Consider the following 27,854-nt stretch of genomic DNA (forward strand, 5'->3'; position numbering starts at 1 on the left):
ATAAACAGAGAGTCTTAGGGAAAACGGAAGGAAATAGAACACAGACATGCTATTTTACTATCTTAGTATCGGCATTAATGTCTTCTCTAACACGGTGTAACAATATTTGGCTCCTGGGCAGTTGTTTTTTTAGTTAATACCATATTTATCAGGACTTCAGTTTCTTCCCACCTGATTAGCAGCACCCGCCTCATTGGAATCTAGGAAGGAGCTAATGTATACTGAAACCAAATTTGATGCCTAGAAAATCCTTGAGTTGTTAAAAGGCACACCTGTGTTGTTTGGCAGGTGAGTTGAATCTCAAGTAAAGAATTTCTGCAAATCTCCTGTTTAGTCGGCTAAACTGGTTTCACTCCTATTGAACAACCCTGGGGTGGGGGATCCTCTATTTTCCTTTAATAACCATAATAATGCCAAAGAAATAACTTCCAGTGTTAATCTCAGTGGTTTAGGTCTCAAAAGTGGAAAGGCTCAGAATGTATTTCAGGACATTAAATGTCTTCATGTCAAATTTATTAATTTATGGATAAATTATTAGGTTTTTTTGTAAAGACCAAATTATTGTTAATTAAGATGTTAATCTGAATAATTTAGAGGGATGTAGTCACTTTATATTCAAATTAAGGATAGATTGTTACAAATAATTAAACAAAATTTTCAGTTCACTGAATCCTAAAGAAAATAAGGAAGTGATTATCAGTGGAAAGGTACTCTGTAAATGGGTTTGCAGATTAACTGCAAAGGTTATTTGGGATTCTATAATCTTAAAGTGAAACAGGCCACTTATGTATTACTTCAAAAAAATCCCTATTCAGTCTGTTTTCATTTTCTGGACATTCTTATGCTGGGTTATGTTATGTGTGCTACACTTAGGTTTCTTCGGAATAAACCGGTTTTGAAATGCTTAAGATATAAGACATTTTAAAATAAATGCTTGATTCATTACATAATATTCTTTAGGTATTAAAGAGAAGTTAACATTTCCATCTTTTGGTCAGCGCTTGTGGGCTCTAAAGTATAACTCTCTATAGCAATTATGCAGTATGTGCCAGGGAAGAAAAAGAAAAGAGTTTAGGGCTGTCCAACCTCACAGAACTGACAAAGGATAAAAGTAGAGGAAATTAATCAAGTCCACAGGCGTGACGACCCCAGTCTGTTTCAGCTTGCAAAGGAGCTAATAGTGCTGCCATCCAGATCTTAATTTATAGATTGCTTACAGTATTTTCAACCCCTTTGAAGTTACAATTGTGTGCTACAGTCTCTACAGTAAAAGAATATTTCTTTTTTCAAAGTTTTCAACCAAGAGATTAATATTCTCTCGGTAATGCACACCATCTGTTTTACTAAATTAACAGTTTTTATGCACATATATGCATCTTGACCAGTCAGAGCCGTGGTTCCCAGCCTGGCTATGTAATGGAAACTTTGTAAAAATCACTACCAGAGCTACACCCAGAGAGTCTGGCTTAAAAGGTCTGGTGGTGCAGCAGAGAGAGAGAAAGCCTTTCTTGGAGTTCCAAGTTGGAATTCTGAATTTATTTTCTCTGGAAACGATGTTGCAGTGGTGGTCTGGGTTTATAGATCTTTTAAGGACAATAAGTAAAGCTACATAATCTGTTAAATAAACTTTTGGGGTCTGGTCTAAAACACCAAGCCATTCTTCATAGTTCTTTCTTTAAAACAAACAAGGAGCTTTGGGTTCTAAACAACGAAATTTATAACCAACCTGTTGATAAATTAGGAACTGCTTGAGTCTTCAGAGTCACAATACCATACTTTTTTGTGTGTCAAAGTGGCTCAGGTTTTGCCTTAAAAAAAAAAAAAAAAAGGAAAAGGAATCAGTAATTTTAGTGAGTACCTACCATGAGGAAGACACAAAGAGACTCTGAGACAAGGCCAGAAACAAAGTACAAAACCAAAATTTGTGCAGTTTTGAATTTTTGGAAACTCCTGGTTCATGACTTTTTGTGTTTTCTGAAGAGTAAACTGGGTGAGAAATAGGCAGATCATTCAGAAAGGGATATGACATAGAAATAATGGTGGAAATACGCTGGAGGACAAGAAACCAGATAATAAAAGCACTTTAAAAAGGCAAATCACGTAGAAGAATAGAGGACAGTTTGTAGTCAACAGTCAAGGGTGATCGATTTGAATGGGAGAAAAAAATGAGAAGGATGAGGCTAGCTAGGTGCTTCCCAAACTGTTTTTTAGCTTGATACGCCAGGACAAGTTGGGACCAAGATCAGTAGAGAAGTGGAACCATGTCTGCATCCTACCCACGTGCAAACCACCTTCACCCGCATTCTCATTCACACAAGCCACAAGATGACCACGCACACACAAACACACCTCCTGAAGCTGCTGCATGGCTCAAGGATAGGACTCACCCTGTGTTGACTATGGCAGGTAGGTGGGAGAAAAAGAGACAGATTGGAATTCATTGTGAAGAAAGACTTTCTACAAGGTTGTCAATACTATACAAAACACAACCAGAACATATGCACTGGACCCCATGACCTGAAGGTTGGAGCATGAACTAAATATCATCTCAAGAAGTAGAATAACTGGGGGGAACCCGGGTGGCTCAGTCAGTTAAGCGTCCAACTTCGGCTCAGGTCACAATCTCACAGTTCGGGAGTTTGAGCCCCGCATCGGGCTCTGTGCTGACAGCTTGGAGCCTGGAGCTTGCTTGGGGTTCTGTGTCTCCCACGCTCTCTGCCCCTCCCCCACTCACACTTTGTCTCCCTCTCAAAAATGACTAAACTTCAAAACAACAACTAAAAGGAACAGAATAATCGGGCTGAGTGTGGAGCGGTGCCCTAATGGTCTCCAATGGTTCTTCCAAATATAAGTTTTGATGATTCTATAGTCCAACCTCCTCTTTTCTCCACAGACATCTAATCACTTCTAGTTTCATTCTGTTTGGTTAAAGCCTAAAGTGACAAGGGTACGCTTATCGTGATAAGCGCTGAGGAATGTATAGAATAGTTGAATCACTATATTGTGCACCTGAGATATAGAACACATGAACATATTAACATATATAACCCCATATGTTAATTATACTGGAATTAAAATTTTTAAAAAGAAAAAATATACATATATTAAAAAAAGTGACAGAGAAGAATTGAGAAATTCTCCACAATGAATGAAAGTGTGAAACAGGGTTAACAACTAGCTTTATTATAGAGGACTGATTCATAGGTTTCAGACTTTACTTTGGCAAGATGTGACTCTTGAGAGTCACTGCAAGAACTTTAAATGGACAAATTAAAAAAAATGGACAAACTTTAAATGGACAAATAATAGCCCTCTAGTAAAGCCAGTGTCTTTGTTCCCGGATTTATGCGCAGGTTTATGGCCTCAGAAACTGAAAATACACCCTGATCTTTATGTTGAACTCTTGAGACAGCAATGAAGGAATGAATGAGTTTATTCTTCAATTACGTGCAAAAGGTGGAAGTCCTTAAAAAAGCCCAAAACAACACAGAGCGGTTTCCACTATGACAGAACCATCTGTCTATACAACAGACTCCCAGAACTGGGAGCTGGAAAGGACTTACCTGGAAAATGTCTTAAATACATGTCCTATGTGTAGTGCGTTAGCACATGCAGGCCAGCTATGTGGCTGGAACATTCAGGATCGAAATCGCAACGACGGCTCCCATGGAGCCTGCTTCCCCCACACGCTGCTGTCTTGAATTTAGGCCTGTGCCACACACCTGTGTACAATGATTTTCCGCATATCACGGAGCCAAAAAGAACTGCAGGATTTTACGGCAAGGCCGATTTCAAGCCCGGAACTGCAGTCACCCCTCCGTAACAGGCTGAACAGAGTCACGCAAACGAGTGTAGCACGAAAACCTTTAGAGTTCAGCAAGGCGAGGGCTGTGGCATGACCAGGCCGTGTCCTTTCAGGGCTTACAAAAGCCTTTTTCTGCTCTGCTTTTACAAGGTACTCTAGAAGCCAGGCTATTTGCCACAGGTAGGGCTGGGGAGCGGGAGGGGGGGGGAGGGGAAGGGGTGGGGGTGGGACGCTACAGGTCGTCCACATCCGGCTGCCAGTCTGTCCACCAGGATAGCCGCTCTCCGAGTTCCCGGCCCCGAGACGCGGGAGCGGGGGCGAGGGGAGCGCAGGCCAAGTTTTTCCCGACCGCGGGCGCCAGGTCAGCTGGCCCTAGAGAACCCGAGCGGCGACAATAAGGGCGCCCCGCGAGCCCTCTCCACCCCCGAGGGCGCGTCCCGTCCTGGGGCCCGTGCGCGCCCCCTAGCGCCGGCCCGCGGGCGGGGCGGGGCGGGGGGCGGGGCCGGGAGGGCCGGGGGGCGGGGCCGCGGGGCCGAACGCGCGGGGGTCGCGGCGCCCAGTAGGAGCGCAAGCGCGAGCGCTAGCGCGGCTGCAGCGGGCAGCATGGCGAGCACGGCCTCGGAGATCATCGCCTTTATGGTTTCCATCTCGGGCTGGGTGCTGGTGTCCTCCACGCTGCCCACCGACTACTGGAAGGTGTCCACCATCGACGGCACGGTCATCACCACCGCCACCTATTGGGCCAACCTGTGGAAGACGTGCGTGACCGACTCCACGGGCGTCTCCAACTGCAAGGACTTCCCCTCTATGCTGGCGCTGGACGGTCTGCATCCCCTCGGGCCCCCATCCCCTGCCCTCGCTCCTGTCCGGCCAGGCAGCCTGGCGCCCTCTTGGCCTCGCGACCCCGGGCGGCACCCCCGGCCAGACCCCTCCGTGGCCGAGTCTCGCCTCCCTAGCCACCCCCCCCCCCCCCCCCGAGCCTGAGGGAGCCGCGGAGAGCCCCAGTGCCTGTCGGTGCCGTACTGGGACGGGTGTCCCGCGGGGCGCCTGTCCGAGCCCGGCGCCCTGGGACTGGGGTGGGGTGGGCGACTCAGGCGTTGGGGGGTTGAGGGAAGCACCTTTGCAGTCCTGAGAGTCGAGGACACGGTTGTGGGACCCCCATCTCTCGGGGACTGTTAGGACACGGAGTGACGCTTGGCTCCTTCACCCAGCACTCCCCGAAAGAGCTGGATCCTGATTAAAGTGGTATCGACTTGTCAAAGCTAATTCCGCTTGTCCTGAGCTCCCATTAACCATTTTGTTAGTTCTTTTAAAAGTAGGCAAGAGAAAAAGTAACATGTTGCAGGGAGTGTCACTCCAGGCCCCCTCCCCCAAGAAAAAACAACCCCACGCTTCAATAAACGTGTCTGCCTGGGCTTTAATGCTTCCTCCAAGTTTTAGGAAAATAAATAGCCCTTGTCTGTGCCGCAGTGGGTAGAGAATCCTGGCTAGCAGGAGTCTTGTGCCAGAGACTGCCAAGTTCTGTGTCCATGCGTCCCGCGTCAGCTCTCCAGGTCACTCACCGGCTGTTCTTTTGTAGGTTGTTTTCTACATTGTTCTTGCTAGTTGGGCTCTATACTGTATTGAATTAGAGCAACAAGCGGATGTTCTAGAAAACTGGCTCTGTTTTAGTTTCAAGAGAACGGTAGATGTCAACCCAGGTACAATGATTGCTCAAGTTCTAGGCTGGTTTCTTCCAGGATTTTAGAGCACAGGACTAGATAGAGCCCAGCAGAAAGTTAAGGATAGTAATTTGCATTATCTCTAGATTTGAGGTGTTTCTTTTTTTTTTTTAACTTAAAAAATATTATTCCACTGCAGGTTTTTATTTGCATAGCTGATTCAATAAAAGACAAGAATTAATTCCCCTAAGATGGTGCTTGCAACGAAAAGCAAACTGTTGTTGCTCAGCGTGGTGATATTTGATGGAACCCCCATATCCTGGGAATATGTACCTGGTTTTGAATGGATGACACTCAGGTCTTCGTCCTCTTGTGTAAAATAAGTATCTGGGTCACTGTTGATCCCCTAGAATTACTGTTGAGTTTCCTGTGCTCTGTAGAGCACACATTCAGGTAGATGCTTTGAACAGGCAGGCTCTTGTTTCTGTGGTTTACGTTGAGAGTTTGGGATTGATGGTTACTGTCCAAAGTGCACTCTTACTGTAACTGCTGTACTGTGTGGTAACCGTATTGTTACCTGAGCTAGCTCACCAGATATGCCTGCTTCCTTCTGTAGGACAGTTGGGGAGGAGAGAGGGGAGTGAGAAGTAAATGCTCCATGAAGAGCGTTGGGTGCAGAATAGAGAAGTTTTCACATTGTGTCTCTGATGTGGGAGTGGAGTTGGCATGGGGACTTGGGGGCGGGTGGGGTTGTGAGGAGGAAGGAGGGCAGAGGCCTGGTTATGAGGCTGTGGAGGGAGTTGAGGAGGGAGAAGAGAAAGGAGTGACATTTATACACAACCCTGGTTGCAAAATGGCCTTTCGTAGGTGCTCGTGTGTCTAGAAAATGACTTAAAAAAAAAACACCAAAACACAAATGTCTTCATACTCCCCCTTGTTGTACAATGTTCTAAATTTGTTCAATGTTCTAAATTTGTTCTAAATTTGTTCAATGTTCTAAATTTGTCCAAGTCAGTACATAGAGAAGTAACTCTAACAAGTGCATGGTATTCATACATCTGGACAGGCTGCTGTATTTAGCCGCTTTCTCACTGTTGGGCAATGGACCCTTTCCAGCTTTTCGCTGTTGTCAGTGCTATACTGAAAATCTTCATATTCGTCTCTCTGTGCACATGTATATTTCTGGGAAGTAGATACTGAGAAATGGTACCTGTCAGATTATTCATTTTAATGTTAGGTTTATACCTCCAAATTACATTCCACCACCAATGAGCGAGAATGCCTGTTTGTCCACATTCTCACCACAGAGTTTTTCATCCAGTATTGTGGGTGACATATTATCACGCTGTCATTTTTATTGGTATTCCCCTGGTTTTTACCAATGATTTTTACCATCTTATCCTGTATTTATTGACCTTTCTTTTCTCTTTCATGCATTGCCTGTTCATATCTTATGCCCAGTCTGTTTTTTCCTCTTGATGTAAATGATTTGTTTTTTAAAATTCTGGGTGTCAATCCTCCTTGATTTTTTATTTATGTTGCAGTCTTGGCCCATTGCTTGTCTTTTAAACTTACGATGTCTTTTCTTACACAAAACTTTGAAATGTGTACTGGGATCAGATTTATCAGTTTCTTCCTGCCGCCTCTGCTTTCTGTGGCTTAAGAAGGCATTGCCTATCCAAAAGTGATAAATCTTACTCTTCTGTGTCTCCCAGAATAACATATTGAGGGATTTAATCACACCGCTACGTTTTCACCTAGAGAGTTGATTCCTCCTCCTACAAGGTGACCTTCCCAGAGCAGGCCTCTCGGCTTGTAAGCTGTCTGCTCCGTCCCTGGAGCAGCCACATCTGCTGGGTGCTGGTTCTGAGGCAGGTCCCACCGACATCACACTGCACATTGGACTTCCTGACGCTGCTCTGAAGTGGCAGGAGAAGGCTACATTACTGTAGGCTGTGGTGACCACAGGCCTGAGCAAGCCAATCCTCCCCTTAAGCCAGGAAGAAGCTCTAAATTCAAAAGAGAATGCAGAAAGGAGGGAGAAGGCCCACGGCTCTCTCTCATCTAGCCTGAGGTGGGAGAAGGAGCCTCTTGGGCGCAGATGATGGAGACATTATTCTGAATTTTCTGTACGAGGTCAAAGCTCTGATTCCTCATCCTCAGGGGGATATCATTGCAACCCCAGTTTTCCCTACAAGGAAAATGAGGCCGAGAAAAGCTAAATGTGTAGATTTGATTTTATGTCAAGATCCCAACTCCAAGTTCTGCTTAGAATTAATCTTAGTATGATGGAAGGGAAGCTTTGATGAGATTCTTACAAATCACCAGGCACTCTGTTCATATTATTCATCCTGTGAAGTAAGTGCTCTTATCCCTATTTTACAGATGAGAAAACTGAGCCTCAGAGAGATAAGGTAATGTAATCAAGGACACACAGCAGGTAAATAGAAGAACCAGAGCTGAGATTCATAGTTGGTGCCTTCCTCCGATCCCACCCTTCTTTCAGAGGATTTGCAAAAAGTACACAAAGCTACTAGCGTAGGAAAAGGCCATTCTTTTCTCTCCCTTCTATCCAGCAACGGGCACATGTGCTACTAGGGAATTGTCTCCACCAAGTGGATATTTTCATTTTTGCTAGTTTGAAATGGAAAATGAGGTACACATCATTTGGAAAACGCTTAACTTTTAAGGGACGCCTTGAAGGTTTCCTCCAACAGAATTCGTTATTGTAAAGTCACTGTATTTTACTAATTGGAACTTTCATGGTTGAACGAGCTAGCGATTTCTGTTTATCGCCAGCTCATATTCCTTTCACAGCACCACTTGAACTTCAGCTGAGAATCATTTTCAGCCAGGTTGTTTTTAGTATATGCCATCTATTTTTGTTCGTGGAAATGTTTGCCGTTTCTTCCAAGAGAGTTAACTATAAATTATACTTCAGAGAACTTCTGAGTAAATATGTTCATGCCTCAGCACTTTAATGTGTTAATTAGCTATTAAAGGTGTCAGTAAATTCAACCTGTCAAAAATAATGGCCTCCTTGACTAGGTTTTTACTACCACCCCACTTGCTGGTGTTACTTAGAAGTTTTGCCCTCCGGAACTGTTAAAAGCAAGGTTGTAGAGGTCTGCCTTGCAAAAGATAAACTCTGAGTTTGTTGGAAGTCACCTAAGGCCTGAGTCTGTGGATGTTTTAAGGACTGGTGGCCCCTAATTTACACAACCAGGCTTACCAACAACTGGATTCCGTTTAGAGCTGGCAGTGGAGGGGGTGCGGTTTATCCCCAGGAACCCCAGTGTTTGCTCTTTGTTCCCTGTTTCAGAAAATCTAACCAATGATTGTGCATGCAGTAAGTTAGCATAGTTAGCCATGTTAGCATAGTTAGCAAGTTACTCCTACCGTTCCAGGCTGGAGAGAGGTGCCTTTCCCTCCTAGTCAGGGTTCTGGTTGGCACGCGGGGAAGGACCCGACCACATCAGAAACAGTATTTCTCCTCTCATATTCATGCCAAGAGAACAGTCCTGCTGCAGGCACGGGGGCTGAGACAGGAGAACAGAGTGAGAACCTCAGAAAAAAAATACTATGAGTCATGGTTGAATAAAGTTTAAAGACTACTGTTAATTTCATATTAAGTCATATTAAGGATTGCATGCACCGGCCTGAGGTTCATACCACTGTTTTCATCTGGGAAAACACATTTGAGTTCTAAATGATCAGAGTGTAGGCCTTAACCATTTGCCAGGCTCCTGCATTTCCTGTTCATAAAGACTATACGATGACTCGAGTAAATGATAAACTTGTCTAGGCTAATTTTTTAAAACGTGTCACAGAGGTTACGTCTACACACATGCTGTTTTGTGTAGTGATTGCAGTGAGAATCCACTAACATACCTCAAAACCTTAGATTACTATAAGTCTCAGGAAGAAATGAAACCACACTGTCCCAGTAGTGGTTGTCTTGGTAGACGGTCTTTAATCTTATAGGGAACCAGCAGCCTTCCCCTCTGTGCTTCTGTCTGCTCCCTGGCTTCTGGCGAGGGGACTGAGAGTTGAAATTTTTAAAAAACCCGGGTCAGCAGAGACCCAGATAGCCCTACAGTACGATTATTGCTACTGAAATTAGCCTCCATTATCTTGTTGTGCTAAAAATAAACTTGTTTTGCTGTTTTTGACAGCCTCACCTCCAGTGGAATTATTCCTGGAGGCTGTTCACACTATAAAATAGAAGTTCGTTGTCTTTGCAGTCTGCATTGGTGGAGGCCGAACTTTGTTGCAATTAAACAGAGTATCTTCTTTGTACTCTTCAAAATGGACCCTAGGAATAGTATTAACACTTTAAAATTTCATTCTTTCCCAAAGGAATGTGGGCTGGAGGCTACCTGCCAGGATTATTTCTTGAATTTACAATTACTGTGGTCTTAGAATTATTATTTATTGTGGGTTTTACCTGAACACTAACAATGAGTGACTTGCTGTCTTTATGAGGTTTTTTTTTTCAAATTAAAAAAATAATCCCACATGTGAACTTGATGTACATGCCCGTTCATTGGCTCCACGAACATCTGCTTATACCTAGGATCTGCCATCGCTACTCCAGATTGATACGTGTCACTGTTTCCGGCTGAAAGGAAAATGACCTTCTGTGCTAAAAGTGTATTGGTTTAAATTCTATTGATTTAAAATTTGTTAGTGTCTGGACAAAAGCCACGTTGAAGTTTACCCCACCCTGGCTGTGCAAATAAGAATAGGTGATTAAGAAAATCGGTGGTGGGGTACTTGGGTGGCTCAGTCGGTTAAGTGTCTGACTTCGACTTGGGTCATGTTCTCATGGTTGGTGAGTTTGAGCCCCACGTCGGGCTCTGTGCTGACAGCTCAGAGCCTGGAGCCTGCTTTGGATTCTGTGTCTCCCTCTCTCTGCCCCTTCCCTGCTCGCTCGCTCTCTCTCTTTCTCTCTCTCTCTCTCTCTGTCTCTCAAAAATAAATAAACATTAAAATTTTTTTTTAATTAAAAAAAATGGGTGGTACCAAAAGATGATCAGACAACCCAATAGAACAAGGTTTTAGGGTGCTTAGAAAGCATCCACTTATATGCACCCAGTGAATTTCATAATTATGAAATATTCTTTTAGTAAACAACCACTGCTTTTTGAAACCTAGTTTTATTCCATGTGCCCTGAAAGTAATAATGTCATTAAAATACTTCTTGATTTAGACTCATCATTGGTTCCTGATGATAGTCTAGTTGGTCTCATTTGTAAGCTTTCACTGATACCAGAAACACCTTGCTGCCCAATTACAAATTTTATAATGTCAAAACCATTAAAGCATCTATTTAAAAGGTCGAATGTGGGACACCTGGGTGGCTCAGTCAGTTAAGCGTCTGACTTTGACTCAGGTTACGATCTCATGGTTCATGAGTTACAGCCCTGTGTTTGGGGCTCTGTGCGGACAGCTCAGAGCCTGGAGCTTACTGTGGATTCTGCGTCTCCCTCTTCTCTGCCCCTCCCCTGCTTGCTCGCTCTCTCTCTCTCAAAAATAAATAAACATTAGTAAAAAATGAATAAAAGGTCCAATGTACAAAGGAGTAGGAGGGTTGAGATGGTGGTGGATGGTATTTCTTACAGAGAGGGGTAGCATCGCATGGATTTTATAGTCAGAAGTGGATGGAATCCGTTTCAGCCTCTTACTAATTCATCTCTGACATAGCCTATATAACCTTTGGTGCCTCAGTGTCCTCCTCCGTGAATGTGGGAATAATAACACTCAAGGAATCTATCCTGAGGATTATGCATAGGCCAATCCTAAAAGTGGGTGACATAGAACAGGCACTCCATATAGATTAACTTGCTTTCCCTTCTGGCTTCTCTTACTATGTGTTTTAACCACTATGGGTGTTTTTTTTTTGGAGAACGGAACCCTCATTCAGAAGGATGGTACAAAATGAGGAGGATGTCTCCCTGGAAAGCCACGTGTTTTATGCTAACACAGATGACCTCTAATTGCAGGTTATATCCAGGCATGTAGAGGACTTATGATTGCCGCTGTCAGTCTGGGCTTTTTTGGTTCCATATTTGCCCTGTTTGGAATGAAGTGTACCAAAGTCGGAGGCTCAGATAAAGCCAAAGCTAAAATTGCTTGTTTGGCTGGAATTGTATTCATACTGTCAGGTAAATAGTAACTTTCTCCCAAACGAGGTACTTCACGATGTTAATGAAATGACACTAACCGTGGTACTTTCCTTCTGATACTTTGCAGGGTTGTGCTCAATGACCGGTTGTTCCCTCTACGCAAACAAAATCACAACGGAATTCTTTGATCCTCTCTATGTTGAGCAGAAGTAAGTCCTCTTCTTGGTCTGTACGTTTCTAGCTTCTAGGAAATGTATGCGAGTGACTCTTCTAAATTAAGATATGTAAATTCCTTACATGGCTCGTGAAAGTGAGACACACTGATAAATATTATTTGATGACATCATTTCAAGAGTAAACATTTCATGTGCTACATTGGCAAAAGATGCATTTAATTACTGCATTGGTGTCACATAGTGTCTTGTCTAAAAAGCTCAAGGCGTAGCATTTGAAATTCTGGACTTCATCCACTGTACGTCATTAAATTGGGGTGAAGTAGGGGACAAGTGGAAGAGAGGCGTAAGGTGGGGAGGAAAGGATGATGATGTGAGACAACAAAAAACTGACAGCTTGCTTCGATTGTTGTCCACCCAGATTGACATTTGCCGGGTGCTGGTGTCTGAGCCGGTTTCCATCATGGTTTCAAACACTGACATGGGAACATGCTCCTGAAGATTAGCAATCTGTTAATGACATTTAAATGAAGTATCATCTTTTCATGTTTAAAAAATATTTATTCATCAATTTTGAGAGAGAGAGAGAGAGAGAGAGAGAGAGAACAAGTGGGGGAGGCAAAGAGAGGGAGGGAGAGAGAATATCTCAAGCAGGCTCTTTGCTGATGCGGGGCTCGATCTCACAAACCAGGAGATCATGACCTGAGCTGAAATCAAGAGTCAGATGCTTGACTGACTGAGCCATCCAGGCGCCCCTCATTTTTTCATTTTTAATTAGCCTTTTAAATTAACTCCTTAACAAGCTCCACTTAATAAAGCTTTATAAAGAAACTGTACATTATGCAGGGTTTTTATTTTATTTATTTAAATATATTTATTTTATTTTTTTTAACATTTATTTATTTTTGAGACAGAGAGAGACAGAGCGTGAACAGGGGAGGGTCAGAGAAAGAGGGAGACACAGAATCTGAAACAGGCTCCAGGCTCTGAGCTGTCCGCACAGAGCCCGACACAGGGCTCGAACCCACGGACCGTGAGATCATGACCTGAGCCGAAGTCGGACGCTTAACCGACTGAGCCACCCAGGCGTGCCTGCAGGGTTTTTAAAAAATGCCCTCGGAGTGGTACAGACACCACCCAGGTGTGACCGGTCTGGGTTGCAGGCAGTTGCTTTGGCGTTTACAGATCAGTTTGTTGTTGGTGGTTGTTTTTTTTAACTATGGGCAATTGCTTTTTATAGTTTCCCTAGGCTTATTTCTTTGCCTTGGGAAAACCCCAGGGATACCAAATTAGAAATAATGATATATGCAATATTTTGTCTTCCATGAAAATCTACCCACATACCTCTGTAGAAAGCCACATCAGTATGTACGTGTATAGTTAACAACCAGTCTGGTGCTTCTCTTTCAGTCTTCAGATCAAATGTGACAGGATTTTAAAAAGTTGCTAAAATAGCTGGTCAGGTGTGCATTACTTTTTTCTGGTGGATTTAAGTTTCTTCAGGGAATTGGTTTTTTAGTTCTGTCTTTGGTGTCTTTTATTTATAAATAATAAATGCTTATATAATGAAAATAGCAGCTAACACATGTTGGGCCCCTCCCATGTACCAAGCAGAGCATTGCAAATATTATTCTGTTTTATTATTTTGTTTTATTTTTGGAACAGCCTTATAAAGTAGGTTCTCTTGGTACAACCTTTTTTTTTTTTTTTTTTCAAATGAGGAAAGAGGTCAATTAATGTGTGCAATGGAACCTAAACTAAGCTAGGTACTGTCTGATTAGACTATGAGTCAGACCAGGAATGCTTGCTCTAAGACCCATGATTTATAATACTCCGTTTCATGATTTTTGGTGACAGTATGCTATATATATTTTTTGCATGTTTTCAAAAACTATTTTAACTTTTGTTAAATGGGAAACAAAAATGGCTGTTTGAGACACCAGTGTAATTTTTACTCACCTGCTTATGTTGGAAAAATGTGTTCTGATTTTTAAATTCTTAAGCCTCCAACTTCGGCTCAGGTCATCATCTCACTGTGAGTTCAAGCCCTGCGTCAGAGCCTGGGGCTGCTTTACATTCTGTGTCTCCCTCTCTCTCTGCCCCTCCCCTGCTCATGCTGTCTCTCCCTCCCTCCCTCCCTCCCTCTTTCTCTCTCTCTCTCTCAAAAATAAATAAAAATTAAAAAAAAATTAAAAAAAGAAACACGTTAATGATATTTAAATGAACTAATAATTTTCATTAAATGATACATTTTTATTTCAGGCTTTGGTATCCTAAATCTACAACAAAACTGGTTTATGTTATTAAAGACATTGCTGCCTTTTCTGGATTATCTTTTCCACATTGCTGTCTTTATTTTCCTGACAATTATTAGGGATGTCTTTGTCAGAATCTTAAAAATCATTTTCATCATTCCTCAAAAGGTCAAGCAAGGCTAATTCATATATGCCCAGTAACTTGCGTCTGTCCTTTGTGTGACTTTTCTTCTGTGTTTGCTGTATGCTCAGTCGCCTAACTCAGTTTGGTGCCATTGGGATTTCTAATTTTCTTTCAGGTTTTGGTTAAACTCAGTTCAGTAAATATGGACTCGGAGGGGTTTTCCTCATCCCCGTTAAATTCAGTTCAGTAAATATGGACTTGGAGGGGTTTTCCTCATCCCCCCCTCATGTCCTGTCGGCACTCTCTTCTCAACTTCTGCCTGCTGTTTCCGTATTCTCATCCTGAAATCAGGCTAAGAATAGAACTTTCTCATAGACTTAATGTGGAAATTAAGAGAGTGTATATAGATGCTCAGAACTGATTAGAAAAGAGGAAATTGATTACTGTATTGTATTAGCTGTTAAGATTGATTTTTAATTGTATGTAGTGTTTAAGGTGTAGCTTATCTTTATAGATATTTTTATTAGCCTTTTCTGAAGTGACTTAAAAATATAACACCTGGGTGCTCAGTCGGTTAAGTGTCCCACTTGATTTTTGTCTCAGGTCGTGATCTCATGTTTTGGGGTTCGGGCCCCACGACAGGCTCTGTGTCATTAGGGCCCAATGTGGTGCTTGATCTCATGACTGTGAGATCGTGACCCGAGCCAAAATCAAGAATTGGTTGCTTAACCGACTGAGCACCATCCTTTTATCAGGTGCCCCATCCTTTTATCAACATTTCTAGTAGAGGACAGAGAAATAAAAATTTGAAAGATTAATTAGTTAAAAATTGGCTACCTACACAAAATAAACTAATTTCATAGGTCTTAGAATTTTTAAAGTGAGATTTTGATATATTTTTTTAATGTTTATTTTTGAGAGACAAAAAGAGACAGGCTGTGAGCGGGGGAGGGGCAGAAAGAGAGGGCGACACAGAATCTGAAGCAGACTCCAGGCTCTGAGTGGGGCTTGAACTCAAAAACCACAAGATCATGACCTGAGCCAAAGTTGGACACTTAACCAACTAAGCCACCCAGGCGCCCTAAAGTGAGATTTTGATTTGGCATATTCTAGGGGCTAGTGTTGCCTCAGCTAGCATTTGCTAAAAATTCAGCCATCGGTCTTTGACTTAGTTTGTGCATGAACTGAGGAATGCTTTGGAGAATCAGGGCTAAAGGCAGGACAGCCCTAGGTGGGTTGAGATTTGGAAGGTACTACAGCAGGAGGGCTCTGACTTTCTTTGGTGTCTTCATTCACTTGCGTGAGAGTAAATTCCTTGAGATTAGAAAGTGCAGCTTCCATTGCTGTCTTATTAGCCAAGCACAGTGCCTGGCAAGTGAGTCTTGTCTGCAGAGGTAGTCCTTTCAGAGTTAGGGGAAAAGCTTCCTGTGGTGTCAGCCCACTGAGGAGAGAAGGAAGGACACTCACTCCTCTCTCCCATCCGTATCACAAACTCCGCTTCCTAAAACTAGCTACCACCAAGTGACATCTCTCCCTGTCCACAGTCACATGTGTGCTTGGCCTTTAGGAAGGCAGTGAAGACAGCTGCTTGCGGTGTGCTCTACTTTAAATTTCTGGTGAGCAAATCCTAGCTATCCCATACCCGAGCCCTGAAATGCACTGGAAGACAGTCTGGGCTCAGAATCTAGTTTTGTTGATGTTTGTTTTGTTTTTCTTAAGGTTCTGTGCTATATTAGGGCACCTGGGTGGCTCAGTCATGAAGCATCTGACTTTGGCTCAGGTCACGATCTCACGGTTCATGAATTCTAGTCCCATATCGGGTGAGCTCGAGCCCTACTTTGGGTAAAACATGAGCCCCGCTTTGGGTGACCCTGCTTTCTCTCTCTCTCTCTCTCTCTCTCTCTCTCTCTCTCTCTCTCTCCCCCTCTCTCTCTCTCCCTCTCCCTCTCTCTCTCTCTCCCTCTCTCTCCTTTACTCACTTGTGCCCCCCCCTCAAAAAAATAAAAAGATTCTGTGCTATATTAATTGAATCTTTTCTGTGGATTTCCAGGACATTCCTATGTAAGACCTACCTTGGTTGCCTAAGTTAGAAACACAGACTAAACTCATCAACAAAATTCCTGCTAGGTTCCTACTATGTGCAGAGAACTCAGTAGGCACTTTATTGGTGAGAAAAGATGAGTGGCTTCTAGTGCAGCTGGAGTAAAGATCAGAGGCTGTAGCACTAAAAACAGTATCACGCTCTATGCTCCTGGCTCTGTATTTCTGAAATCCTTCCTCTCCCTCCATATATCTGGGAAGTTCTTTCTCCCAGGCTATAGTCACGACACAAATGTAATTCTTTTTTTTTTCTTAATGTTTATGTATGTTTGAGAGAGAGAGGGAGAGAGACAGAGTGTCAGAAGGGGAAGAGCAGAGAGAGAGGGAGACACAGAATCCGAAGCAGGCTCCAAGCTACCAGTGCAGAGCCCACGGTGGGACTCAAACTCATGAACCATGAGATCATGACCTGAGCCAAAGTCGGACACTTAACCGACTGAGCCACCCAGGTGCCCCCACAATTGCAATTGTTTAAAGAGTTACATCTGACTGTGGTCGTGTTCTGCCATGCCCCCCAACCCGGCCCCCGCCTTTTTTTTTTTTTTTTTTTTTTTGCATTTGTTTTGCTTCTCTTGCGTTCATTCAAGTTGTGATTATGTTTCATGACTACAGGATGGGCTGCTGCAAAGCCTTGAAAAAGATTTCCCAACTCTTCCCTTTGGCTGTTTCAAACCAACTTCCTCCTTTTTATTAAAATAAAACCTACCAAATCCAAAAAAGTCTACCATTCTGCAAGTTTATGGTAGCAGGCATCCACTACCCTGTGACCCACCCTCCAGGGAGTTGAGATTTAATTCAGTTATTATTCCCACTACTGCTTTGTTGTTCAAATGACTTAACTTCCTAAAGGTCTTGATTTGTTTTCTTAAACTGTTCCAAGTAAGAATTTATTGACACAAAGAAACTTCTTTTCAAATCCATGCAATGTTGGAGCATTAAACCAAATGCCCTAATCGAAGAAATGGGACATCATAATCTTAGATTTATTCTCTTTTAGTATATGAAATTTATAATTAGTATTTTGGCTCAGATATTCTCATATTCAGGTCTTATCCTTCAGGCTTTTTTATTTTCAGAGTGTTTAAAACCATGGACTTATTTATCTCTAACACTCATTCCTGGCATATATTTAGTTTCTACTTTAGGATTTCAGCTTTACTTGGGAAAACCTGTTCACCTCTGTGGCTATTTAGTAGTTAGAAATAAACAGCTGTCTACTCTCTGATAAATGCTCTCATGCTTGCTGTCTGTCCAGTTAAATGAACAGTAGATCATTCACGTAGATCATTCTAGAAGGTACCTTTCTAGATTACACATTTTCCTGGGTGAAGTTCAAAGGAATATCAATCTCACTACGTGACCTTGCCAGCATATTTGGCTTCTGACTTCTGTCATTATTATAATGTAATGAATTATGTATGTTCGTTTATTTAGGCTTACTCCACTCGTGAGTTATTTGGAGAATGAATTAATGTTGGTAAACAGCTCACAGATTCTTGGATAAGGGCTTCCTTGGAGGTACCATGTATTAAGAACAAAACAATTCAGCTGTTAAATATTAAGAAGCGTTACCCTGTGCCTTCGCTGTTCAGTGGTGGCTCAGATCACCATAATGGCTCGGATGCTTTTGTTAACACTAGCGTGACTTTAAAAATATGCTTGCAAATCAAGTGTTGGGCAACTGTGTTTTGTTTTTACTGGCCAGTACATGGAGTCACAATTCCTGCCAGTTTGCCATGCTTCCTGGTGACTCCACTCGGACCCCTAAGCCCCCTTTCCCTTTCCTTTTCACATGCTGGCTGGCACCGGCCATCCTGCAGGACTTGTGTTCTGGATGAGGTGCCCTCCCGTGTGCTCCTGTTCCACCACCTGGTGTTTCTGTCATAATGCTGCCGTGCAGTTAGCACTTACTTACTGGTTCCTGTCCCAAACCAGACCAGGAGCATCTGCGGGCAGAGACCACATCTTGCTGATTTTGGAGTCTCTTGTGCCTAGTGCCTGCTCCATGACATTTACAGCAAGGAGGCTGGTCAGCAGTGTTATAGGACTGTCTGTCTGCATCTCTCCTGGGGTGGGAAGATTGAGCGTGTTTGTGGACGTCTGGGACCTACGGGCATGTCATGTGGACACGAGGGCAAGAGGCAGCATACGCACAGTGTCAAAGAGCGAGGCCCTGGATCCAGCACCTCCTGGCTGCCTGGGAGGAAAGCCCGGCTCTGCCGCTTATTTGTTGTGTAACCTTGAAGAAGGCCCGTGTCTTTTCTGTGTCCTGCGTCCCTCCTCTGTGCTACGGAGGTGGCAAATAAATATTCAGCTCTTTAGAAGGATGCATCACACGGTAGGCACTCAGTAAACGTTCACTGTTATTTTTAAGGATACTGGCCCTTAGCAGCGTGCATCAGTGTCACAGTTCATTACTTGAGGTCGTGTACTAAGGTGAGCCATAGAGTAATGAATATTGAAATGTTGGAAGCCCGGTAGAAGTGGTAACTGTTGTTAAGACGCTTGGCTCTCAAACAGAAGGCAGGTTTGAAAGGGATCATTTAAAAGAAACCATTTAAAAGAAACAAGGCTTGAGTAGTTTCTTCTTTTCTTCTAATCGCCTCAGTCGTAGCATTGAGTTGGAGACGTGCAACCCCCAGGAACTGTCAAATTCATAGACATTCTTGAGACCCTTCCCAAGAGAGCCATCCTGCATACATCTGTCCCTGGTTTGATTCTGAGACACTTTCAGGTAGCCTGTGGGGGATTCTGAATAAAATGCAGGATCTGCTTTTAAATGACTCAGGCTTTTTTGCTGCAAATTCATCCGTATGTTTTTTCTCTGAACACAAGCAGATGCGCACACTCACCTGCGCATGCACGGACTCAAAGCTCTGGCCATGCCCTCAGGGGTCGCAAGGCAGCTTCGAAGTTCCAGGAATTTCCTGTCTTGAAGCACAGCCCCCTCTGCAGTGTCTGCTTGTTCAGACTTCACAGCATGTGTGCGAACACGTTATCACGCCTGCTGCCTGCTTTGAGTATAAGGACTCGGCACATCATTTTCACTTAAAACCAAAGAGGGCCCAGGAAACCCCCCAATTCTCCATATGACTGGAGATCGAGCTAAACAACAGATTTGTTTTGGAATTGGCCTATGTGATTTTGGGGGACAGGACATATTTCCTTTAAGTTGTAATTTACCTTAGCTAATATTATATTGTTACACTGTGGATTTTTTTTTTTAATTTCCATGAATACTTGGCAGGAATTAGGGCTTCTGTAAAGATACTCCCTGTGCGTGCAGATGGTTGGAGGGGGGTGGCGGCACATAGGCTAAGAGGCAGGTTTCAGAGTTACACCCCGGCTCAGCTCCTGACCCTGCCCTCACTCCTCTGGGATCTTAGGGGAGCTGCAGTTGTCTGTCTGGATAAGAGAGGTAATCCCTCCTGCTTCTCAGTGCGAAGAGGACTGAAGAAAATAACGTAGCTAGAGCACTCACCACATCAGCATGTTATTAATATATAACGTTTGTAGAATTTTGTTGATAAATCACAGCACACAGAAAAGAAACGCATGTATGTCTGTTTTAATCTAGCCACAAGAAAGCAATTTAGAACTGACACCAAAAAGATCAGTCTTTATTTTGGGTTTCCTAAATGTGAGAATTCTGCGTGAAGTTTCCGTGTAGAAGTGGATGCTTATTATTTAAATTCTACATTAGCCGCCATTTGGGAGGTACCTGTTAGTACTTTGTAAGTCCCCTGGAAGCTTCGGGTGAGATATCCTGTGACATCTTGTGGGCAGTGGGAGAGAAACCATTAGCCGATGGGATTGTGTAAGGGAAAGCTAGACTGTGAGCAGGGTGGGGAGGTACACAGGCTCGGTGGGCACGTGACAGCCCATCCTTGTAACTGGGCCCCCAGGAGAGGGTGGAGGGGAGGGCGGGGGGGGGGGGAGGAGGAGTGTTTGTAGATAATACCTGCAGAATACTTATTTAATGTAAAATCTACTCATGTAGTTGTCTAGACCTTGGATTATATAAGCCTATGAGTTGAAGAACGTTTATTTTAGGTAGTAATCTTTAAAACAATGGCATGCCAGTGGAATTCAATTTTAAAATGTTTATGTTGGTAATACGTGGTATGCTTTCTAAACTTTAAACTCGATAGAGATACATGATCGATCAATTGATCGATCGTTAGTTTTCAGTTAACTGGAATATTTATTTTGGCTGCTACCACTCTTGTTAAAATGAGGAGTAAGACAATGTGTTTGAAAAAACGCTATCCCAGATGCCAAAGACCTGACTCCTAGCTCTGTGACTTACAGCAAGGTCACTTTGCTCCTCTGGGGGTCGTACAAGGAGATTTTTTTTTCATTCGCTAAATTTTGTTTTGTTTTTGGAGGCGCTGCATTTTCTGTTTTTTCCAGTCCAACATGCCCTGATTTTAATTACTACACTCACCTCTTTTTGTGCTGGGTGAAAAGACAGCCTGAGGGGAATTCAGAAAAAATTCCATACCCTGGAGCTTGTGAGCCACTGAGAAGGCAGTGAGCCGCAGAGAGAGAAAACGCCCATCTCTCTGAAATGACAAATAAAAATATATTGCATTGATTGTATTTTCTCATATTGATAAAATCTTTTACTTAGCTAAGGTATACTACGTAAAGGGAAGAAAGAGTGATGGTTAAGAGCTTGAGTTTTGGAATCACAGTTACGGGTTTTAAATCCTGGTTTTATCATTTACTTAGCTGAGGTGTGTGGCAAGTAATTTAATTTCCCTGAGCTTCAGCTTCCTCATTTGTAAAATGAGGTAGCAATACCTTTCTCTCAGGATTGTAATGAAAATTGAATGTAATTATGCAAAAAAAAATTCTTAGCACACACACACAAATCCTAGTACAGTGAGCTGACAGTAATGCTGGTTATAGTTGTAGACACTCACCTGAATGACGTCTGGGTGGATCTGGGAGAACAGGTAATGTTTACTTGGCAAAAACATACTCTTCTGATGCTGTTGTTAAATTTCATTGCACTTTGCTAGTGTTACTTGCTTACTATCTGACTATTGTCACTAGACTCTGAGATCCTTGAGACCAGAGCTGTCCTTCTCTTGTACACCTCAAAACACATGATGAGCACAATGCCTCCTGGCACATCATTTCTGTGGTGGTGACCTGGGTAGGTTACACGAGCTCCCCATAGATGGCAAATAAGTCATAACGGGTTTGGATGCAAGGAGGACAAAAAAATAGGAGCTGCAAATAAAAGGGGTTCTTCAGTTCATTCTCTCGGATTACCGTGAAGGTTATAGGGCTGAAATATGAGTTGAAGTATGAGATGATTAGAATGAAGGCCTCCAAGTGTGGTACTAGCTCTCTAGGGCCCCAGGCACAGCCAGGCGGGTGAGAATAATTTCACCCAATACTTCAGAGGGCGTTTTATTTACATATGGTTGCATATATGTATGTATGTATATATGTCTATTTTTGAGAGAGAGAGAGAGAGAGAGCACAAGTGGGGGATAGGCAGAGAGAGAAGGAGACACAGAATCTGAAGCAGGCTCCAGGCTCTAAGCTGTCAGCACAGAGCCCAATGCAAGGGCTTGAACCCACAAATCCTGAGATCATGACCTGAGCTGAAGTCAGACACTGAACTGACTGAGGCATCCAGGCATCCCAGTTCAAAGGACATTTTAATGCCTTAGTTCTTTATGGTTCTTTTTTGGGGGAAATTTTAAGTGATTATATATAAGTAAAGTTTTCCCTGTTTGCTAAATTACATTCAATTACATAAGTGAATTAAAGTCATATAGGCAGCTTTTGATTAGTCCTATCAACTGAGAGGATTATTTGAGATACTGTAAAAACAATATTTTGATCCATAAAATGGAGCTCTGTCCTCCCCCTGACAATCATGGATCTGTCTGGTGCTAAGCAGATTTAGAGCTTTTCAGAATAATGAAGAAATGTTGGCGATCGTAACAGTCCAATAAAGAGGGCACGCTCTGAGTGGGGAAGCTGGTGTGGGGCCAGGAGGATATTGTTAATGAAAGAAAGCCCTGCAACAGAGCATCTGAAATTTGGTAATCTTCGGAGGCATTGAAGTCAGCTTCTTAGTATTACCAAAAAAACGGAGAAAGATTTTCCAGGCAGAGACTAAGCTTCCCAGTCAGTGTCAAAGGAAGCATGCTCTGGAACAGATTTGAGTGGATATTATATTGCTCTCTCAATCCTGTCTTTCAATAATACCAGCCAGTTTTTGCCAGATCATGCACACTGATAGGTGCGAATTTGAGTCCTTGCTGAGTAAGTCTGCTATCCGTGTCTTTCCACAGAATGAAGAAGAAAAAGTCTCTGCAAGAGAAAGAACCAAGTCACAAAACCAAATTGTTAAAAATTGCTGATGTAGATGTGCAGTCTCTTAAAGACTTCAGCTCTGAGTACTATTTGTCTCTGAGAAAACTCACAAGGAACTCAAATGGAAATGGTACTTTTCTTGGAATAGAGTCTGAATTTACTGACTTAAAGTTAAATAACATGAAAATATATTAAAAGTCAGGAATAAGTGAGCCAGTATTTAAAAAATTTTTTTTAAATGTTTATTTTTGAGAGAGAGAGAAAGAACAGGGGAGGGGCAGAGAGAGAGGGCAACACAGAATCCGAAGCAGGCCCTAGGCTCTGAGCTCTCAGCACAGAGCCTGATGTGAGGCTCAAACTTGTGTATTGCAAGATCATGACCTGAACCAAAGTCAGACACTTAACTGACTGAACCACCCCGGCGCCCTGAACCTGTTTTTAATATAAGACAAACTCATGATTCTTGCAGAAGGTTCAGGATGGCTTAAATGAGTATAAAGACACGAGTCCCAACATTTTTCCTGCCTGAGTAATTTATCCTCTGATTTGTGACGACACTGTGTACATGTTTGCATGCTCCTTTGAGCGAATTCACAGTGCCAAGCCATAGTTTATGATTTCTATGATTGTCACCCCTGATTGACCACTATTAATAATTAGAGACTTATTTTTAATCAACCATGGTATCCGGCCCTGGAATCTGATTTTAGAAAGCTCAATATTTTTTAAGAAAAACCTCAGACTGTTGCTTCCGGGGGTATGTACACTAAGAGTAATAACTAAGGCACGCTTTTATTAGGAGTGAAGACAGCCTGAACTCTAATGGGAGGCCCACGATAGAGAAAAACAGAAAGTACCATTAGACCGTAATCCCACAGTCATGTCCTCCAAGTAGAAATGTTCAGTGTGCTCATTGTTAGCCGTCTGCAGCGAAAGCGTGATGGGGGGCATCTGAGAGCAGCTTGCTGTAGGACTCACGGATGTTTTGAAGAGGTCGGATGACCTACATCTAACGACCTGGCAGGCAGTCTGCTGGTTTTATGTGCATAATTGTGTTCAAACATCATAAAAGAAAAGCTGGTGGTGGAAATCCAGGATATCCTTTTTAGGTGGATTGCATGGTGTTTAATGTAGGCATCTTTTATAAAACCGTGAACTTTGCACTCTTGGTCCGGCCAGCTCTTTTTCATCAGTGCACTTCAGCCTTGGGTCCTTTTGGTCCAGTGTTTTTGTGCAGGCTGAAGGTGTTTTGTTGCACTTTACCCCAGTCTTCTGTTTCTGCCATCGCCACTAGTGGGAGCGGTTGGAGAAGATTCTTGTTTACAGGAGCATAATTAGTGCTCTAGTGCAGGATGATGTGCTGCTCCCTGTTGTTGTACTCGCTTCAGCTGTCACCTGGGTTTCCCAGAGAAGGCAACACGACAGTGAGAAAAGAAGGGACCACCGGGCAGCATGTGTTGTGTGCATCACTTCTTCCCAACTGTGAACACAGGCTGTGAAATTGCCTCTGTAGTCAGATCTGAAAATGAGCGAGTGGACGATACCTTCCTGATCTTCTGTTAGGGTCGCTTCCTGCTTCCCCAAGCTGGCAGTCAAGGTCACTCTTCCATTACCATTACTGTGACTCAGATCATGGGAGAGATCCTGTCCTGCCCGGCTGGGAGTTCAGTCAGTGATATGGCACGTAGAAACAGATGAGGCAAAACTCGGGACAGGCACAGGTGGTGGGTGCATGCCAGATGCTGTCAACAGCGTGGTGTGGCCTCGAGACCTGAGTCTGGCCCTGCACCTCCTTGAGGGGGCAGGCTGGGGAGGGAGCCCACCTCAGACCTGCCTTGTCCCTTCTCGCCCTTGCCCCCTGCTTTTCTGTCTCAGCTCTTCTGTGGATTCTGCATGACCAAAAGAGACCCCTCCCACTGGGCTTCATTTTATCCTGAAAACCACCATTAGGCTGGGAATGGCATCCATCAGTTTTTGCCTTGCAGTGGAAGTCTGTGGGCCAAAAAAGCTTGAGGATCACTTCTTTAATTAAGAAAAAAACCCTATTCTTCAGAAAAAGCATAGGCAAGCATGAGAACACACAGCCCCTAACGTTTTGGCATACTTTTCTCATTCCTTACTTGTTTTTCTGGGTGAGTGTTCCTCCCCTAAAAGGATTTCCTCTGGCCCTCCACAGTAAGTGATTTCCTTTCTTGTTCTCTGTAGCATTATTTGTCCCTTTGTGTGGGGACACCCCCTAGGCAGCAGCTGCCTTGTCTATCTTTGTATTTGCTCAAGGCATCAGCAGAGTACTGTGACCAGCCATATAGGAGGTGTTTATTGTTTATTAGCAATCTATCACTAAATGATGTTATTTTGTATTTGTCTCCCACTAGATTGTGGTGATAAGCAAGATAGCACTTATCTAGCACGGACTTTTCACGGGCTCTGTAGAGGAGGAAAAATTTAACCTCTTTCCCCCTCTACTCTTCGAGGTTCTCAGCTGAGACCCTATAAATTAGACTGACAAAAGATGGTTTAACAGGAGAAAAACAGTTGGTCAACCTGAGCATCATGCATACACGTGGGAGCACCCAGTGATGAGTAACTCAAAGAGCCAGTTAGAACTTGGGCTTATATGGCATCTTAACAAAAGAACAATACGCTCACAGGTGACAAGACAAGGGACAGGGCTTCTGAGTTCCTAGGGCGGCAAACTGTGGGAAGGCAGATCTATGGAGGAAGTAATGGAAGGCAGGGCTAGTTAGTAAAGTGTTATGGAGAGCCTCCTGGTGCTGTTTGTGAGCTCATCAGAATGTATTGTTGTCTCTGGTGGTCAACTTCTGTCCTTCTTGGTAGGAGGGGTAGGTGGCACAGGGGACATCTTTCCAAATTTATGTCCTGCTTTTAGGCAAATGGGGAAGGGCAGAGAGCTTTTCTTGTATCTTCTCAGCTGCCTTCCACTCAAAATAATCCCCATGCTCAAGTGGCCTCTTTGGGGATGGCACATTCTGCTGATCTTCAACACCTTGTACGTGATTTGCAAATAGATGTTTATGAAATGGAATTAAACTGAAAGCAAAGGCAACCTTCCATTTTCTAACCAGAGTCTACTTGAATAATTTACCCTGTGTGGGGTGCCTGGGGAGATCAGTCGGTGAAATGTCCGACTTTGGCTCAGGTCATGATCTCGCGGTTCGTGGGTTTGAGCCCCACATTGGGCTCACTGCTGTCAGCACAGGGCCCACTTCAGATCCTCTGTTTCCCTCTCTCTCTGCCCCTCCTCTGCTTGCACTGCCTCTCTCAAAAATAAGTGAACATTAAAAAAAAAATAAATAAATTATCCTGTGCAACAGAATAAATAGATGGAAAGCTCTGTGAGCCTTAGAGCCCAGAGGAAAGATACTGGTTGAGTCAGGAGGCCTGGGCTCTGCAGCTGGCTTTGCCTCTGCCTTGCCTGCAGGGATCACTTCCTCTTCCTTTCGGGAGATTGGGTAGATACAGTCAAGTGATGGCCAGAAAAACATTTTGAATAGAGTTTAAGGCATTATGCAGATACAAGGTGTTCTTATTTCCTCTGCAAGCTGCAGTGGCAATTTCTGATGAGCATTAGTAAAGGTTGGCTTGTTAGGTCTTAAATACTGTTTACTCCCCAAAAGAAGTAAGCCGTAATGCATGTGTAATGCTTCCTCACAGGTATGAATTAGGAGCTGCTCTGTTTATTGGATGGGCGGGAGCCTCACTCTGCATAATTGGTGGTGTCATATTTTGCTTTTCAATATCTGACAACAACAAAACACCCAGGTATGAAAAAGAGATAAAAATGACCTGTTAAAGTTACTACACGTGTGGCAGGTTCTAGATCACTCACACGATTCTTAGACACGTCGAAAAACAAAACACAACAAAAAAGAAACTTCAAAAAACTAGAATTGGCAAAAGTGAGGAATATATAGTGAATATAATATTCAATATAATAAATATATTGAATGGAATAAATATATACTTCGTTAAAGTTAGTTTAAAAAACAGAGCTCATCATTCTTACATTCCAAAGCTATTTCTGTAAGCAGAAGGACGGATCTTATGACAGGGTGTGGTGTATTCTTCACCTTGACCTCGTCATTTTCACGTGGGCAGACATTACTGATGAAGGTCACTAGGGTCCCCCAGGGTCCAGGAAGAGGAGTTTTAAAAGAGAAACAACAAATGAACAAGCCATGAGTTTCCTCTGCTGAGATTCCCGTGGTCCCACTCACTGGTCAGAAATGGCAGTGAAATGTTTGGGGGTACAAGAGAGAGTGCTAACTAAAAGTAGTCAGGGAGGCTCTGAAACTTGGCTGGGACAGAAGTGGGGGAAATGGTTTCTACCCTCCGTGTAAAAAAACGGGATCTCCGGTGTTTTGCCTTGCAGAATGGGATACGCATACAACGGGGCCACATCTGTCATGTCTTCTCGGACGAAATATCCTGGCGCAGGAGGAGATCTTAAAACCACAAACCCTTCAAAACAGTTTGATAAAAACGCTTATGTCTGAAAGGAAAACCGCCGCGAGCTGTCTTTACTATAAAAGTGAACTGTTCACAGATGATCCCCGCAAGGCCCTCCTGTAATTCACACTCAAAACTATTTTTAAAACATGAATTTGGAGAATTTGCTGATTGTATGGATGTAAATGTTCTTACACAGTTATATACTAATCATTTTCTGTTGTGGCTTTCTATAAGAAAATAAACAGGTTATTTACAGGATTTGTATATATCTGATACATTTATAGAACATGCATTTAGCACCGAAGGATCAAGGATTTGTAGCGTATCCTTAATCATTCAGACGTTGCAGTCTTTGCCCCCATTCCTTCTTTTCCTTCATATATTAAACAGAAGGGGTATTAAGGAGTGGTATCTTGTGAACAGTGTGGGGGCAATCCGAGCCTGTTCCTCGAAAGATGCGTGGGTTGATGGACAGGTTACAGTCTGCGTAGCATTGACTTGTGGTTTCTTATGCCTGTCACTACTGCGACTCTCTGTGAGCGCTCAAGGAAGGGCTCCTGCCCATTGCCTGGCATGTCCACCTTCAATAACTGCTTGGGTGTCTCTGTAGAAAGCAGGTTCTGGAGCGGAGCATCAGCACGAGCTGAGTGAGAGATGCTGATCACGCCTGACTTTGGAGCCCCCAGAGGAAGGTCCTGGAGCCTGGGTGGCACCTGCTTTTGCAACACAGATGTGCCAACTTGATTTAAATTTGGGGCTTGCTTGGCAGAAGTCCACCCCCTTCCGTCAGGAG

At 43.3% G+C, this 27,854-nt stretch overlaps 1 protein-coding gene across 4 annotated transcripts in view; it reads left to right on the forward strand.

The window, feature by feature from the left end:
- CLDN10 (claudin 10) overlaps positions 1-27,319 on the forward strand; it is a 112,981-nt gene extending 85,662 nt beyond the window's left edge. For 2 of the 4 annotated variants that reach the window (XM_043581666.1, XM_043581675.1), the window contains exons 2-5: positions 11,472-11,633; positions 11,722-11,803; positions 26,264-26,371; positions 26,982-27,319. In XM_043581666.1, the coding sequence (XP_043437601.1) occupies positions 11,472-11,633; positions 11,722-11,803; positions 26,264-26,371; positions 26,982-27,105 (476 nt within the window). In that variant the 3' untranslated portion in view covers positions 27,106-27,319. Of the gene's footprint in view, positions 1-4,353; positions 4,629-11,471; positions 11,634-11,721; positions 11,804-26,263; positions 26,372-26,981 lie in introns of those variants that run through there. The other 2 variants (XM_043581657.1, XM_043581684.1) reach the window with 2 other exon arrangements.
- Positions 27,320-27,854: the final 535 nt, after the last annotated feature.

This window comes from Prionailurus bengalensis, chromosome A1 (genome assembly GCF_016509475.1).
Source record: "Prionailurus bengalensis isolate Pbe53 chromosome A1, Fcat_Pben_1.1_paternal_pri, whole genome shotgun sequence".
NCBI classification, from domain to species: Eukaryota; Metazoa; Chordata; class Mammalia; order Carnivora; family Felidae; genus Prionailurus; species Prionailurus bengalensis.